Source organism: Notolepis coatsorum, assembly GCF_963971535.1.
Source record: "Notolepis coatsorum genome assembly, chromosome: 3".
NCBI lineage: Eukaryota > Metazoa > Chordata > Actinopteri > Aulopiformes > Paralepididae > Notolepis > Notolepis coatsorum.
In genome coordinates, this window is record NC_140167.1 from 200,807,058 (window position 1) to 200,826,334 (window position 19,277).

At 43.0% G+C, this 19,277-nt stretch overlaps 1 protein-coding gene across 1 annotated transcript in view; it reads right to left on the minus strand.

Annotated features, from left to right (window-relative positions):
• wdr18 (WD repeat domain 18) overlaps positions 1-19,277 on the minus strand; it is a gene marked incomplete at its 5' end in the record, with an annotated part of 249,754 nt that overhangs the window by 105,060 nt on the left and 125,417 nt on the right. The window contains 2 exons of the mRNA XM_084310819.1: positions 7,002-7,126; positions 14,591-14,655. Of these exons, the coding sequence (XP_084166945.1) occupies positions 7,002-7,126; positions 14,591-14,655 (190 nt within the window). The remainder of the gene's footprint in view (positions 1-7,001; positions 7,127-14,590; positions 14,656-19,277) is intronic.

Genomic DNA, 19,277 nt, shown 5'->3' on the forward strand with positions numbered 1-19,277 from the left:
CTGTTGAGTTATCTCGCCTAACTCTGAACTCAATTGTATTCGATGCTCTGAGTTAACACATTGTAACACCAAGTCTATTTGACTAAGTGCATCCCTGCCTCCGGTATATCCAGTAACTAACTGCTCCCGATGAGCAGGTTGGCACCTTGCGTGGTTGTCTCCGCCGTCGGTGTGTGAATGGGTGAGTGAATGGGTGAATGTGAAGCATAAATTGTAAAGCGCTTTGGATAAAAGCTTCGACTCAGGGTTTGTCCTTCTGACAAAAGGTAACGTCTATTTTACCGAACCCCATCCTAAAACATGCGTTTAAAGCCGACCGAAGACGGCGGGCGACCGACGTCGCCTGGCGATGCCATCGTCTGTCGCTCAGCGACAATCGCTTAGCATCCCACCAGACCCGACCGCTCAGGTATAATAAGCTATTATGTGTCGCACTGTTTAGCTGGGGTGTTGTTCCCCCCCCCCCGGGAGATATGGGAGGACGGACCGGACGTTAGGTTGTCGTGAAGCGAGCGTATTAGCTGGTAGCTGTGTTGTGCATTACGAGGGAAGTATTAACCTGTAAACCCATATTGAGCTGGAATTAAACCCACCATATACGAATACAACCTCTCCTACTTCTTCCTGACATTACTGCATGACTGATCGCTACAATACGTTCACTACCACCGATTGGACAAGTATTGTTATGCAACTGCTGAGAGAGAATGTTGTTTCACGGAAGACGCAAATGTTCTGTTCTCAACAATCATTTTCTTTGGACAATAAACCTTACAAACTACATCAGCTGCAGCCTGGACATTAAACTCTGTCAACATCCACAACTTCTTTTGTTACCAGAGTATAAAAATATTGAGTAGGTGCATCGTGGCGCATTGTCAATTTATTAGTTAACACTTTGATCGCCAGGCTTAATTCATAATTTACCATCCTCCGCCAGCCCTATTTAATATGGAGAAGTTCCCCTTCTTTGCAGGGCTATAACTTTTAAATTGTATTGCTAAATTGACATTACTATGGCCCATTCAACATCAAGTATCTATTGTTCAGGGTGTAGCAACGTTATACTTTTTCATTCACATATTCATACTAAAATACGGCTTAAAGTATGTTTTTTATCGTTTTCTGCAGCTTTCTCCAGAACGTGATTTATAGCCCTAAATGCATTATATTGATGATCAAATACAGTTTGATAGGAATCTGCGCGAGATAAAAAATGTCAATGGACGTGCTTCTAGAAGTTACTACTGATCATCTGATGTTGACCGGATGGGGGGGGGGGGGGTCGTTTATAATTCCGTGGCCAACGTTAGATGATTCATCTAGTGTGGGTGATATGATCATTAGAGCAGTTAGTATCGAACACGTTAAAAAATAACGCTGAATCTTACCGTAGCTTCCTCATAGCGTTGGGCGATGAGCGTGGAACAGAAATTTTCGTATTATTGGATGTAGAAAAATGCGATCCATTTCCAGGTTGTATAATAGTATATACGTCCAAATCATGTTGTTTATCGAGTTATTGGTAACGGATTGCTATCCGTTGTGTCCAGCTCGAGTCCTGGGACTATTACCGAGTGATCGGACCGAATTGAAATGAGCACCAGCTTCCATTTCCTGTTTCCGCTCTGGGCGATCCGCCGATCGGCCACCAGATGGCGCTCTTGAACCGTTGGAGAGTTGAGAGGGGATCAACAGTAGATCTCAAGTCTCCGGGGGAGAAATATGATTTCGATCACAGATTTTTGAAATATTGATATCAAAGACGTGGTACGGCGTCACTGGCAGAATGAGCATGGCGAGGAAAGACGTGGTACGGCGTTTTTGGCGACCATAGTGTTAATGACAAGCGGCCACTATAGCTTCTCCAACTAACGTTATTTATTTAAATAGTTCCGGTTAATAATAATTAACATAAGTAGCATGGTAATAGGGGGAGCTCCAGTAGCTCACCACGTACCGCGAGTGCTATTTCAGCGCCGTGGACAACCGCGCTCGCGCGGATCTGGGGCTGAGCGCGTTCGAATCCCGGACGGCAGCCGTGCCTTTCCCAGAGTGTCTACCCCCCCATCTGAACCCTTTCAGCCTGCTTCTGTCGGTCGAACTTGACCAAGTATGAATGAGAAGAAAAAGCGATAAACGCTAAAAGAACCAGGTGACTGGTCAAAGTTTAAAAAAAAAAGTAGCATGGTAATAATACATAGGTTATTGATCAATGAATGTATTGATAAATTTATTTATATTACAAATGATACACCAGTAGAAGTCATGTTATTTGCTCATTGTCCTTGCTGTGTCGCCTGCCGTCGTCTAAAAAAATAGGATCGAGGCGATATTTAGCCAGGCGACAGAAGTTGCTCCGCGATCGTCGCTTGAAAATCTCCTGCCGTGTGGGTTGTTTCATTCATAACAATGGAAGCGATTCAATTCTGTCGGTCACCTCGCTTAAAAAATCGGTCGCCTGGCTAAAATCGCCTGCCGTGTGCGTTGGGCTTAACAGCGTGGAATATGTCTTTCGACCACCCAGCGTTGGATCAATAAACGCGATCGATATTTGGAATGGCGATCAGGAATTGGAATAATCTTTTTGGAGAACATCTGATCTGAGGTATTGGGATAATCAGAGCTGTTTTCACCTATATATATACATGTCCCATATGTGTGTGTGTGGCTGTGAGTGTGTGTAGCTGATCAGGAAATAAGATAATGGATTTTTCAGCCCGCTTCTATAGCGTGCATAAGTACACATATACTATCGATAATCTAGCGTTTATTTGAAAACGATTCATAAATAGGCCGAAAAATGACAACGTGTTTTGTGTATTCCAGTAAAGCGCGATTCCTGCAGAATATATTTTTTTTCTGAAATTTAAAAAAAACTAGCATTTTTCAAAATGGTATAAAACGGAAATGAACCGATTAAAAAACAAACCGCTTCGACAATGTTGACTGCAAACAAGTCATTGATAAGCAGCTTTGTGAAGAAACAAGGTCATATGTTTACCTTTAACCTGGCAATAATATAGGTTTCAGGCGAGCAGCTGCGAGATTTGTGCATACACCGCACAAAACGGAATATATCGCACGATCTAGAAAACCAGCCTGGATTATTGTGAAACGGGGCGATGTTTATAGCGCACACACGAAGGTATGTAGAAATGAACTGTTTTGTCCCTGTTGGACTATAAATAGTGCCTGTCAAATGAGCCATACTATCGTCTCCATAGCTATAATATAGAATATACGATGGGTCAGCAAACATCGTGAAAATGGTCAATAACGCTGGCGTCAGGGAGTAAAGATGGAAAAACAGCGTGGCAGTCAATGAGTTAACCAGGTGGACTAGAGCGTGCCGTGTCACATAGAAACATCATGAACCATCAAACCGACCAACACCTGGAGAGAGCCAGACAGTGCTCACCCAGTCCGGAGATCTTGGGTATATGACGTAACTAAGGCTGAGACGATATGCCATTTGGAAGAATCGATATATATATCGGGCCAAATTATCGAAAAATATAGATTTTTTAATTATTATTTTGCGTGTAATAAAAAAATTCTAAATTAAAGTTTTAAATACTTTTTTCATTTTTTTTTCATCTACATATACTGTTTTATATATACTGTTTTTTAGTAATAACTAGAAAGTAATGGTATTTATTCAACAACAGGTGATTGTATAGATTAGTATTAGTATCATTAATTGACAACTATGCTCAATGAGTTCACCCACGGATCCGCACAGACGTTATACACTGTTGCACTTGCTACCCAGTCTGCTCCGGTTCAGTTAGCTAGTAGCAGAGGCTCTGGCTAGTAGTAACGTTTATGTTGTGATTTTCGATGCAAAATAAATATTCAACATTCTCTTTTGAGACTCCGCCTCAGACTCTTATCCTTTGGCACTTGCTGTACTTTGCTTGCAGGTCTGCAACCATTATTGCTGGATTATGAATAGCACCAACTTTAGCCAAGGTACCGTTATCAAGCTAAGCCAGCTGACCTAGCTCGTCTTCCCCGCAAGGTTTTCACATTGACATTTGATAACGTTAGTCAGCTAACGCTAGTCAGTAGCTACTTGGCTTGAATACGATTCACCGTGGGTGCATTATTGTTGATAGACGGCCAGTGTCAGGTCCTAGAGAAAGGACAGGCGATCATCTGATTTGATGTAACGTTAAAGCAGATGTTGTTCCACCTAGCTATCTTTTCAGCTGTTAATGCTACAGTATAATAACACCAGCAAGCGAAACACATCCGAGCTCTCCGTCACACCGCTCTGTCGGGACAATGGAATTTAAGAAAGTGTATCTGCTGTTAAAATGACAAACGGCATCACACTTTAAAACACGTTCATTTTATAATCCTCACTCTCCGCAGGAGATAAATTACATCATATGGGATCGGAGGCTAGACTTTCGGCGTATTCGCCGATACAGATACCAGCATTTTAGGCTGTATCGGAGGCATTTCCGATACTGGTATCGGTATCGGAACAACTCTAGACGTAACCTTATGTTATTTCTCCGGTTCTCCTTGAGAACCAGACAATATATTCTGTTTCCTCGTCTTTTCCTCATCACTATACTTGAATGTCAGGACTAAAGCTGGGATTGCTAAATCTTCACACCCCTAGAGGGGCTCTAGTGCGTAACACTTAACCTTGACTGACCTGTCAAAGTAAAGTGTTAATCTAACCAACAGCAGGTAATGCAGCTGATAATGAACGTTAACAGCTCGTGGACAAACACACAGTCACAGTGACTGGCTAGACGACACAAACATCCAATTACTGCCAAATGGGTTCACAACCTGCCCAGTGATGCAACCAAATCCCAGCTTTCTAAAAGGAATTAATCAAAGTGAGTGCGTTGTCACACTGAGCTAGTGCTGTGACAGCAAGAGCAGATGCTTCAGTTGTGATAAGAAACCGTGATGAGGGTGGAAAACCTCTGCTGTGTGAAGGCTTCACATCCTTCTATATAGTAAACAGGGGTGGATTATTTAGGATTTGGGGTACTAGCCACCTGTCAGCCTAGTTGATAGTCATCTCTACACTGTCTCATTGTTTAGTATAATAGTGTAATATATTAGACAAGAGGGAGCCTTTTCCACAAATATATATATATATTACTGTCCCGTCTCTTGGGTCTTTGGAAAGACCAGACGAGGTCAGACAAGTTTGATTATATTTACCGAGGATGGCCAGATAATGTTGATATTTAAACATTTAAAAACATAATACATTATCATGCAATTTATGTTGTGTGGTGTGTTACAACAATACATAACAAAATGTACTAAACAAAAAACAATGTTGAAATTGAGAAGTTTGGTCTAGTTTTTTTTACAACTGAAATAAACAAAGTATGTAATTAGTTGTTGTCATTTGGTTGTTTGTTTGATGTGCGTTTTAACTATTTCCCGTACCTCTGATGTTTGTACCATCAGTCTCTCTTCTATTTTATTTAATAAAAAAATGTGTCCCCTTTCCCCGTTACCCTTTCGAGGGGACCTTTATTCCTCTCGCCAGGCCGTCACTGAAAATAAGAATTTGTTCTTAACTCATTCCCCGCCAACGACGAGTATACTCGTTATTGGCCGGCAATCGTTGGACGCCAACAACGAGTATACTCGTTATTTGATCGTTATTTATTTTATTAGCCATTTCCAATCGTTATCCATCCAGGGAGCCTGTGTAACCATAGGGAATGAGTCTGAGATCACAAAAGTCCAATACCGCCGCCTGGTGGTATGCGGCCAATGTTGCACTCCCTTTGAGACTCTGTATGTGGCTGTGTGTCGATGAAATTCATCCGGGCGGACTTTTCTAGTAGCCTGGACGCGTCTATTCTTTTACCAACGGGTTTCCAGTTCTGCGTTCGTTGTTCTGCGATCTGATTGGCCACTGACGTTTCTGGTGCGATCTGATTGGCCACTGACGTTTCTGGCCATGTGACATGTGCGCCCAATCGCGTGACGCGGCCATTTCCGCCTTGAACAGCAACAAACTACCTAACGCCTAGTTTATCACTGGTTAAGCTTAGGCGACTCTTTCGAAGTTGGTTAAGGTTAGAGTTTGGAATCAGGGCTGGTGTTCTATCGCCCTGCTCTAAGACAAACTCTAACCTTAACCAACTTCGGAAGAGTGCCTAAGCTTAACCGGTGGCAGAACTTGCCGTCACACGATTGGCGCGACCAGAAACGTCAGTGGCCAATCAGAGCGCAGAACGCGAACGCGGAACTGGAAATCCGTTGGTAAAAGTATTCAGGCAGCCTGGACCGATGGCTTTACCCGATCGCATTGAATAGTTTTCGGGAGCCCCGATTCATTATGCTGTGGTGGGTTATGTCGTGGCCCAAATGGACAGATGGCAATCAAATAATTGGAATATTCTTTTTGGAATCTCACCGGCCACAGGTAAGAGCAATCTAACGTCAATTTCAGCTTGATTGTGCCTTGTTTTCATAGACCAGCGTATGCTGTTGTATTAACAAATGCCGTTATTGACAATCAATTCATCAGAAACGACCCCCCCCCCTTTCATGCATTCATGATGGAACATAATATACCGATCATATGCATTTGAATTTTCTAATTATAATATGCGTCGCGGCCTATTACTAGCCTCCCAGGCATTACCCTAAACCGCTCTAAAACCATACTTATATTCACCACAGTATAAAACGGGAATGTATGGATGGAAAAAGTATTCCTTTTTCACATCTTGAATGATAGATACTCGATGTCAAATGGGCCACAGTATTGCATCCACAGCTATAATATATATAGTTATAGCCCTGCAAACAAGGTGACTAACTCCCATCGTTTACAGCGGTGGCAGGAGCTACTACAGGATAAGGCTATAATAGCTGGCAGCCAATGAGTGTTAATTGACCTGCCTGGTTAAATAAAGGTTAAATAAATAAGAAATGTAAGTCGATGGAAAAGGCGAGAGGGCTGAACGTGACGTGACGTCAGATGTGGGGGCGGCGCTCACCTTTGTGGGTGATGGTGCGGATGCTCTGCTTGCTCTTGACGTCCCAGAGGCGCACGGTCTCGTCGTGGGAGCCGGACAGCAGCAGCGTGCCGTCCATCGACACCGACAGACACGTCACCAGGTTCCTGGGGGGGGGGGAGTGATCAATTAACCCTTTCACTGCCACACGACAGCCGGTTATATAACCCTTTCACTGTGACAATACAGAAGGTTAGCCCTTTACTATCACACAACCGACGGCGATGCTCCATCATTAGCATCATTAGCCCCGCAGGTTGTGTGATAGTAAAGGGCTAACCTTCTGTCGTGTGGCAGTGAAAGGGTTAATTAAATCATGATTCAACACAATCCTGGGCGTGGAGAAATAAGAGCACACAATAAATATAATAAAAGGGAAAAGAAAGTCAATCAATAAAACAATTAGAAAACAACTGCAAAACTTGGATGAAATTGTTGGTCGTTAAAACCTCATGAGCCCCGACGACGAGACCGGTACCGGTCCCAAAATGACATCATACATGACGTCATAAATAAATCAATCTCTATCCAGACTGTTTGACAATAAAGTAGCGTTTTTTTTTTTTTTTTTTTCAAACGTATTCAAATATAAACATCATAATGATGTGGTCCAGTCCAAATAATGAAGTGATATAAGGTGGAATATCTCCAACACTGGCTTTATATATATAAATAGATGCCCGTGTGTGAATCATGTCACTCTGCCAGAGAGGACCACCCGGTAGGGATGGGTACCGAATTCGGTACTTTTGAGGTACCGAACCGAAACACGTCGGTACTACCGAGTATCGATTCAAGTGAGATACCAAAAAAAAAAAAAAAAAAAATGTTTTTATATATATATTTTTTTTTACCTTTTTTCTTTTCATGTCAACATTCACACTCACAATATATGCTTACCTAGGATTTGACTTGATTCAACAACAAAGCAGTCGGAGCAATGGCAAGCCGAAAATGGTCGAAATTGTAGTTATTTGAAGTTTGGATTTTTTTTTTCACAACTGAGGTAGGTAAATAAAATTTCTTGAGACTAAAGTACAGAAAAAAGGTACCGTTGGGTAACGGTATCGATTCACAGGTACCGGTACCGTATCGGTTCAAATGTGAAAAGGTACCCATCCCTACCACCCGACCATATCATACAGGATACAATGGTGAGTATTATAAATATCACCTGTGATGATAAATCTGAGGGCTGAGTGATATACAGAATCTAAGGGCTTAATAACGGAAGCAGTAACATGTCTATAAATCACATCTCCATAATCCAAGACGGATAGAAATACTGCTTTAACGACCCTCTTTCTACTAATCATCAGGAAACGAGTTCTGTGACGAGTGTAAACATGTCAATATGGGAATTATCTGTGAGACACTGTATTTTAAAAATGGTATGGGGGGAGGGTGGGTAACTGAAAATGCCTCATCCCCTTAGGAAATTGTCTGGATGTAAAGCAAGATTATACCTTGTAAGCAAACTTTCAACCTAAAGCTATAAACTATTCTTTTTTTTCTTTCTTTTACTTTCTTGATTGTTTCATTTCACTGCTGGTGTATTAACATCTAGGTGCTTGATTTGTTTTTCTACTGACTACAACCCAATTTACACCCCCACCCCATAGATTTTAGTCCTTATCTATAACTTCCGCAGCAAAATGAGGAATATTTTAATTCCACCATTTCATTCACTAGAAATTTGCACAATGAGAATATGTATTGCATGCCTTTACTGATCATATGCTGGTTATCTACCGTGTTATTACTGAGCAATGAGCATCGTTGAATACTCGATTCTGATTGGTCAATGAACCCATTCTGCTGTTGACATTAATGGTCCACTGCATTTTATTTATGTCGTTACGGCAACAGTTGCAGTTCTACTGAACTATTTGGTGACATTTTGTAGTAAAATTATTTTAAATCGATATTTCATATCAAATTACTTTTATAGCAAGCCAGTCATTATTGCTAAATAAACCCCTTCAGGGCAACCCAAGACCCCGCCGTGAATCACCCCATGGTGCTTCATTTGGCCAGACCAGGGTGGTACTACCGTACACTACATCATGTCCCAACCACACCAGGGTGGTACTACCGTACACTACATCATGTCCCAACCACACCAGGGTGGTACTACCGTACACTACATCATGTCCCAACCACACCAGGGTGGTACTACCGTACACTACATCATGTCCCAACCACACCAGGGTGGTACTACCGTACACTACATCATGTCCCAACCACACCAGGGTGGTACTACCGTACACTACATCATGTCCCAACCACACCAGGGTGGTACTACCGTACACTACATCATGTCCCAACCACACCAGGGTGGTACTACCGTACACTACATCATGTCCCAACCACACCAGGGTGGTACTACCGTACACTACATCATGTCCCAACCACACCAGGGTGGTACTACCGTACACTACATCATGTCCCAACCACACCAGGGTGGTACTACCGTACACTACATCATGTCCCAACCACACCAGGGTGGTACTACCGTACACTACATCATGTCCCAACCACACCAGGGTGGTACTACCGTACACTACATCATGTCCCAACCACACCAGGGTGGTACTACCGTACACTACATCATGTCCCAACCACACCAGGGTGGTACTACCGTACACTACATCATGTCCCAACCACACCAGGGTGGTACTACCGTACACTACATCATGTCCCAACCACACCAGGGTGGTACTACCGTACACTACATCATGTCCCAACCACACCAGGGTGGTACTACCGTACACTACATCATGTCCCAACCACACCAGGGTGGTACTACCGTACACTACATCATGTCCCAACCACACCAGGGTGGTACTACCGTACACTACATCATGTCCCAACCACACCAGGGTGGTACTACCGTACACTACATCATGTCCCAACCACACCGATGTCCACAGATGTAATCCCACGGACAAAGCCTTATCAAATTGTGGTCCATGTGCTATTTCTCCTTCGTATGAAAGCATTTTGGAAAAGCCGATAATTTCACTAATTTGACCTTTTCACGCTGCATTCATGAATGAGCATTAGCCTGCCGAGTGAAATCTATTCCACACAAGATAATGGAAATTGATTAAAGGCATAATGTTGCCTTGACATTTTTTATTTGAGTCAGTATCTTTTCCTTCACCAGATAGATTAGACTAGAATGTATTGTCAAATGTGACGTAGGTCGGTTAGTCATTATCATTATTATTGTATTTGTAACACCATGTAAACATCAGGTTAGTATAGGCAAGTTGTTTTCTATTTGTATATGGTGTGGTGTCACCGGATAATAATTCCCTCTCGTGTTTCCTCCTCAGGTACCACCCGCCCCTTTCCTGTAGAGTCTGCTGAGCGCCCAATGATGACTAAAGCTGAGGGCAACCACTCATTAAGGGGCGGGTGGATACAGCCTGAGAGCCTGCACCCACACAGGGCCTTTCTCAAGGGACGATGCAGGTTCAAGTTTCAAGTTTCTTTATTAGTTGTCATACAGTACAGAATACTTTTATACAAAATGCTTCTTTCTGTTACGCTCCAGAGACTGTGCTAGACAAAAATAGATAAGTATAAAACAAAATAAGTATAGCAGTATAAAATAGAAGTCACGTACGTAGACACAAGTGTTCAGTATGTACATATGTACAATGTGGTGGTCCATGTGCTATTTCTCCTTCGTATGAAAGCATTTGGAAAAGCCGATAATTTCACAAATTTGACCTTTTCACGCTGCATTCATGAATGAGCATTAGCCTGCCGAGTGAAATCTATTCCACACAAGATAATGGCAGATTGCAGATTGTTTGTTGCGTCGGCCTTATTCCACTGTGGTGGGGAACTATGTGAACGAGAGGTTCACATTTATTTTGTAGGGCTGTCAGTTTATCGCGTTAATTAGATTAATTAATTACACAGCAAATTATCGCGTTGTGAAAATTAACTCAACATTTTTTTTTTATTATTATTTAAATATTTTCTTATCTCATTCATTCCATAAGAACGTATAATACACATTTACAGACTTTTTTTTTTATATATGGATCATTTGCATGTTCTTGGTATCTGATTCTAGGGACATCTATGGATCTCAGGGAATGTATTCCCAGTGTCAGAAATACTGTGTCTGTTACCAGGCTTGAGTAAATTGTAATGAACCAAATGAGAATATCAATTCAATGTTTATCTTTGACTGAATAACACCATCCTAAAATTGACCAGACCTGAAAAATCTAAGCAAATGATTGAATGGAAGATGATTAAACAGAAAGTTTTGTAGATACAGTACTGAATTCTGCCATCGGGACACATGCAATTTGAAATATGATTATAGAATATAGAATATCAGGCCTAAAATGGTTATGCGATTAAAATGCAATTAATTAGATTAATTAATTACAAATCCTGTAATTAAAAAAATGTTATCGCCTGACAGCACATTTATTTTGTAATAGCCCGTTGTGTTTCTGTTGTGCTGGGTGGTTTCCCAGACTGCCAACCATGTGGCTTTTGGTTGGGTCCTGTGACACTGGGTGACTTATGTTTATATAGTGTTCCCCCGTTTTCCCCATTTGATGGGGTTATTAGTTATAGGGTTACCGTTTACCTTGTTTGTTCATGTTATTATTATTCCTGTTTTGTTCTCCATTTCCCTTGTGACAATTTGTGTTGTGGGTTTCATTCCCCATTTTGGTAATAATAAATATCATTCACTTTGGAGACGTTTTTATTACTTCCTCCTACCGGGACCTGTGCTAAATGCACGTGCTGAACGGGTTGGATTCACAACAACTCGGTCCAGATACACAGTTATGGGTTAACTTTAACTTTAGAACACCTAAACACACTTTATATTTATTGGTAAAGGATTTGCACTACAACTCGTACACCTTACTGTAAATTGTACCTAAATTGTACCTCATCCCATTTCTGCTTTGCACTATATAGTATTGTATATTAGTACACTGCATAGTATATTGTATATTGTATGGTAACTCAGTTACTTCTATTCTGCATCGAACATTGTACATATGTCTATACTGAACACTGTGACCTCTATTTTTACTTCTTTTTACATGCTACTATTTTATTTCATACTTATCTTGTCTAGCACAGTCTCTGGAGCGTAACAGTAAGAAGCATTTTGTATAAAAGTATTCTGTACTTCTGTATGACAACTATTAAAGAAACTTGAAACTGACACATCTGTAACGCATTTTACATAACCTTTATAGACCTTTGTATGTGACATCGATGCACAAAGTACAAATACAGAATACAACTAAATGAAGTTGGCATCTAACCACAGTGCAAAGGAGCAGTCAAGTGAATTGCAGTATACAGTGTAACATGTGAATATATGTGGAGTATAGATGACAAGGCTACTGAGAAAATATGCTAAGCTAATGTATGAATACACTAGTATGAATTAGGGCTGACCACTATTAATTGATTAGTCGACTAATCGGTCGAAAGGAGCCGTAGTCGACTGGCCAACCTCTTAGTCGAATATAAAAAATAAAATAAAAATAAAATAATTTTTTTTTCCCCAAAAGAAAAGAGGCCTAGAAGCGTGGCTAACGCTAATGGCACGCATACCAGAGGATAACTGCCTACGAAAACAGGCACAGAGGCACTGAAAGAGGATTTCACCATCTAATGAACACACTATACTAGACAAATATCAAGATGTATCCATCAGTGGACCAATTGCATGCTTTTGCAGAGGACAAGAAGCCTTCAGTCGACTCCTTCAGACATTAAGCACCCCCCACAGCCCAAATGGAATGATACAATTTTTAATTTGTATTTTTTTTAATATATTTTTTTTAAGTCGACCAATAGTCAACTAACGGCAAATTTTGGCCAATCCTAGTCGACCATCCAAATCCTTAGTCGGGGACAGCCCTAGTATGAATACACCATGGTAGTAAAACATACTAGCCAGTGGTTTAAGAGTGGGTATGGATATACAGATACATTTATATACAGTTTGTGTATATATATACAGATATAGATAAAGGAATATACAGTGTGTACGGTGTATATCTTTTTCACACTGGGGAACATGTATCCTTCAGTTTCTCTAAAATGTCCTTTTTTAAACCAAGGGGCACGAACAGCCGCCAGCTAATTCAAAATGACAAAACATCCATCCAAGTCACTTACTGGATTTGCCAAGAGGATGTGTGCATTATATATTATTCAAATACAATTATTTATTATAATTTTTGATAATCATCTTTGGCTCTTTAAGTGATTTCTTACATGCATGGTGAGGTTAACAACTAACCACGATCTTTATATACTTATTTAAGTAGCTATCATTCGTGTATCGATTCACCTCCGGGGTGTTTTGACGAAAGGCAAGGCTGCAGACACTATGGGCAGTACCACTGTGTGGCAGACACTATGGGTAGTACCACTGTGTGGCAGACACTATGGGTAGTACCACTGTGTGGCAGACACTATGGGCAGTACCACTGTGTGGCAGACACTATGGGCAGTACCACTGTGTGGCAGACACTATGGGTAGTACCACTGTGTGGCAGACACTATGGGTAGTACCACTGTGTGGCAGACACTATGGGCAGTACCACTGTGTGGCAGACACTATGGGCAGTACCACTGTGTGGCAGACACTATGGGTAGTACCACTGTGTGGCAGACACTATGGGCAGTACCACTGTGTGGCTTGGACCTCAGCACTGAACAGAGAGATGAGCCAATAGAACAGCTCCCGGTTTTCAAAGGACTTCTCTGCTGTGACGCTTGGAGCACGAGGCTCTTCTTCCTCCGCGACTCCCACCCGCCCCCCAACTGCCCTTTGCAGTCGTGTTTCCCACGCCCCCCCCCCCCCCCCCCTCTCTCCCATCAGTATGGAGGCTGTGTAAAAGCCTTTGGCAGTGCCTGATACCACACAGTGTCAGGGATTAGATGCCCCACTTCTCTGGCAGAATCCCATGCAGCTGCACAAAGACACTTCACAAGGACACGGCAAGGGCGTTGGGGGAACATGAAAGCGGCGCCTCCACCTCTTGCTGTTAAGGCATTAAAGAAACATCTCACCCCCTGTCAGCGCACGCCCCGTGGCACGTGCTCCACCCTTATGTCGTACAGGAAGGAGGTTTTCTCCCAGTAGTTAAGTACTTAGATGAAGCTTGTGTGTGTGTGAATGTGCGTATGGGGGGGGGGTTACTGGGAGGGCTCAGTTTGTTTATTGTAATTTCATTTATCATTTACTTAATTAGTGTATCTGTATTACGTACCCAAGATGTGAGTTACATTTATTTAAAGTCATGTTTGTTCATTAAAAATTGTATTTCTTTAATTTTTTTTTGCATTCTTGTAATAAGCCTTGGGCCCGTGCCCGTTTGTGTTGCTTTATATTTTTGTAATTTTTATTATTTTCTCGTATTCGTATTTCAATGTCAATCTTTAAATTTCAATGTCTTTGTCGTTTGTGTAAAAAGGGAAAAAAACTATAAAAAAAGGAAGGAGGTTTCCTACAGGTGGACTCAGAGTCATCGGAGATGCTGAGAGGGGACATTCACCTGTGGCCTTTGAACACCTGGTTGCCCTCGTTGTCCGACTGGAACGCGTTGTCCTGACTGATGCTCTGTAGGTTCAATGAAAACATTAAAAAGATTAAGATTAAACTGGACTTTGAACAAGTCTTTATTTCATAGCACACATTGCAACGTAGTCATGCAGCGACACGCACATACGATGGACGACACAATACATATGCAATAATTTTTTGTTGGGTGGCAGATTACATTTAGGGCAGCTGGAGCGACACGGGCTGCGGCGTGGGGCTCCTGTCCGTCTTCGTCAGGGACACGACAGCGTTGGTGATCCGTTCTGCATGTTTTTCCATTGGGTTTGTCTCTTTTCTGGAAGGGAAACCCTTGCGAGCACGGGGGGGGGGGGGGGGGGGGGGTATCATGCAAACTCCACACAGAAACGCCCGGGACATACCCCACCTGGGTACCTGGCAACCCGGCCACCTGGTCCCCCGAGTGGGAATCGAACCCAGGACCTTCTTGCTGTGAGGCGACAGTGTTTTAACCACTACACGACCGTGCTGCCTCTTTTCATTTGATATGTATTGTTTGCGACAGACTCCGGGGTGTTACGAGCCGTCACCAGATTGGAATTAACAAAACACACACGGCACAAGGTAGAAGCACGTTCAACAGCAGTTGTACTACTGTTTAGGGGAAAAGGAGAGGTTATTATAGGGTATTCGTCAGCCAGTCCGTAATACAAGAGAATCGTCTTGGTCCGTTAGCGGGGGTCCGGTACACAGAGAGCGGCTCTCATGCGGGGGGGGGGGGGGGGGGGGGGGGCTGATGCTCCTTCCAAACGCATTGGTCACACAGCCAATAATCTTCTCCTCTTCTCTCTCTTACTCACGTCCTCTCCTTCCCGTATGGTTTCGCCTCAGCTACTCCAATGCTTCTGTATCTCTGTCTCCATTTTGTGTGCCGTTTGATTGAGTGGTGGTCTCGGGGGCGCGTCTGTCACAGGTGCGCTTCATCTGTGCTGCTGATGCGTTCTGCTCTGGCGGGAGTCTCTCCGGAACTCCTAATATGGGCATATGCCCCAGTACCTTGGCCGTTACATACTGTACTAGCAGCCGTCTATTACCACGCCAGCCGGCCGGCCACAGTATATATATATATATATATGATTTAAAACAGCATCAAGATACCAATAAATAGCAGTTAAAATAGCAAGCAACTGAAGATCGGCTTAATTGCATTCATTAAGGATTGGTTTGCATCAGACGTCCAGCTAAGAGGAGGGTGGGGTAGAGTGGGTAGAGTGGGCAAGAGTGGACACAGCTGGATTGACTACGACCGACAGAGATCATTACATCACGTCTGCACTTGCCTGCCTTGGGTGCTTCAATAAAACATGACAAGTGAGCATAAAAGAGAAAAGGGATATTGGCCAAGATCCTAGTTATTATGCATTCCTTCAGTTTCCTCTCAGGGGCAGGGCTAGTGTTTCCTCTCAGGGCAGGGCTAGTGTTTCCTCTCTCAGGGGCAGGGCTAGTGTTTCCTCTCAGGGGCAGGGCTAGTGTTTCCTCTCAGGGGCAGGGCTAGTGTTTCCTCTCAGGGGCAGGGCTAGTGTTTCCTCTCAGGGGCAGGGCTAGTGTTTCCTCTCGGGGCAGGGCTAGTGTTTCCTCTCTCAGGGGCAGGGCTAGTGTTTCCTCTCAGGGCAGGGCTAGTGTTTCCTCTCAGGGCAGGGCTAGTGTTTCCTCTCAGGGGCAGGGCTAGTGTTTCCTCTCAGGGCAGGGCTAGTGTTTCCTCTCAGGGGCAGGGCTAGTGTTTCCTCTCAGGGGCAGGGCTAGTGTTTCCTCTCAGGGCAGGGCTAGTGTTTCCTCTCAGGGGGCAGGGCTAGTGTTTCCTCTCAGGGGCAGGGCTAGTGTTTCCTCTTTCTCAGGGGCAGGACTAGTGTTTCCTCTCAGGGGCAGGGCTAGTGTTTCCTCTCAGGGGCAGGGCTAGTGTTTCCTCTCGGGGCAGGGCTAGTGCTTCCTCTCAGGGCTAGTGTTTCCTCTCAGGGGCAGGGCTAGTGTTTCCTCTCAGGGCAGGGCTAGTGTTTCCTCTCGGGGCTGAGATGGTCTAGCAACGTAGCCAATAAGAAATGACCAGACAAGTTGGAGTGAGTCTTATTTTCATCCCGATTCAATGTTAAAGGGGAACTATTTTACTATTTCTTACACTATTTGGGCACTTTTACACAATTCCTGTGAGTCTATGGAACACCTCTGTAATATATATATTTTTTTTATTCATTGTTTTGTATTTCTAATCAAGTCCTCAAAAACAGCATTTTTCTACCTCAAGATCTTAAGCCGTTTTGAGGCTGGGCTCCAACCACTGTGTGGCCTGATGCCACATGGGGCCACATTATTATGCAGCTGAGTCTCTCTGACATCACAGATCAGCACATTTTCAGATGACTCAGTTCAGTGGGGTGAATATTGTGAGAGGAGAATTGGAAGAATGCGCCAATATGAGAATTAGAGACATAGATCATATTAATATAAGTTCACATAGCTAGGAAACAATGCTAAACACTGAAAAAGGCCATTTATAAGATAGTTCCCCTTTAAAGCAATTAGTTTAATCCACCACTGATTGGGGGGGGGGGGGGTATAATATATCAGCCTGTTCAATAGCAAAAAAGAAATACATTTGTGTTATTTTTCTATGACACAGGAAGCTGTGGAAGGATTACATTTCAAACGGTAGACTAGAGGAAACATAATTGGTCTACTGTTGCCGGGGAGTCAGATTCTCTGCTTCTTCTTTATATCAGAGTATGACAACTCTGGGCTCACTCCCGTGTCTCACAACACATCTTCAACTGGAAGGGAGGGTGTGGCGGACGGCTGTGGGAGGGGGGGGGGGGGGGGGGGGGGGGGCGTAACAAAAGGTGCTTTCCGATTCAGCCGTCGTATTCCTTCACCGGTTGGAGCCCGGGCGTACATTGAAACACTCGTCACATAGGAACTTCTTCCCAGCTCAGATATTAAATCCCCCCCCCTTTTATTAAATAATGATTTATGGGCACATTCAGCTTTAAACTGTCTAGGAAATGAAAAATGCTCTTCATTCGGGTAAACAGCGCGGTTACTATTAAGAGAGAGAGCGGGAGAAGGGGCGCAGGTCGAGTGTAAATTATTTTTGGATACCGACAGCAGAGGCAGCAGGATTCTGACTTTTTACATTTATTATTTATCTATTTTTATGCCAAATCGTAAGGTAAAGGATACATGCGGCTGTCACCACATGGGGTTACCGCAAGGTCTACACATGCAGTGTGCACCCAGAATAGGCCTACCTCCGGTTATACAGGTAGAAACAACTCTACCTATTGACAGTTTAATGCCACAGTAAAAGTTATGCATCAAGGCCAGAGCACAAGCGCAACCACACTCCTCTAAGACTGCTATGAGAACTGGTATTGTATTGGCAGACATCTTTATCAAAGGACAACAAACGCAGAAGCTTACAGGATTAAACTGCATAAAAGAAAAAAAAAGGGGGGGGGGGGCTGACACATCAAAATGCAAATCTCCCAAAAAGAAAAAAAGCCACAACAAAGTATTCATTCTCAATCACAAAAAATGTAAGAACGAGTTTTGAGATCATCTGGAATCCCTTTAGAATGACAGAGGAATGGGCATAATGAGACTGGCTCATTATATCATGACAAGCTAGGAGGAAGCCGTCGGTGAGAGGAGAGGCTAAAGCTATAAAGCCCAAACCTTTTCCATCACGTCCCCCTTAGCCCTTTCACTGCCACACGACAGAAGGTTAGCCCTGTACTATCACACAACCGACGGCGATGCTCCATCATTAGCATCAAATGCGGAGCTAATGATGCTAATGATGGAGCATCGCCGTCGGTTGTGTGATAGTAAAGGGCTAACCTTCTGTATTGTCACAGTGAAAGGGTTAACCGGCTGTCCTGTGGCAGTGAAAGGGTTAATGGAGACATAATAATAATAATAATAATAATAATAATAATAATAATAATAATAATAATAATAATAATAATAATAATAATAATAATAATAATAATAATAATAATAATAATAATAATAATAATAATAATAATAGATCAAATTTATATAGCGCCTTTCTAGAACCCAAGGTCGCTTCACAATCAGGACAAAAATAGGGCTAGGGAAATAGGGGGGAAAAGGGGGATGAGGGAAGGTAAGGGATAATGGACCTAATCTAATCTAAACTAACTGATGGGGAAAAGCCTTGGTGAAGACATGTTGTCTTTGTGACGTGAACGATGTTAACGTTCAGCCCGGAGCGGTTCTTATGTGGGCGTTTCTTTTAGTTCCTGACGGTGTCAAAAAACGTTCCTGTTTTGCCTTCCGATTTATTTCTCTCCCAGGTCGGGTAGCCGCGTCCGCTAGCTTTGCAACAGTGTTAGTTTACACCTCTTGTGCGCAACACATTGTATTTAAATATTTTGTTCTTCCGCTCTGATGTTTTTGTTCCACCGTTAGTCTCCCATAGCCAGACCTCTCTCCACACTGTGTTACTTAGCGCTGTGCTAGTCTCCCATAGCCAGACCTCTCTCCACACTGTGTTACTTAGCGCTGTGCTAGTCTCCCATAGCCAGACCTCTCTCCACACTGTTACTTAGCGCTGTGCTAGTCTCCCATAGCCAGACCTCTCTCCACACTGTGTTACTTAGCGCTGT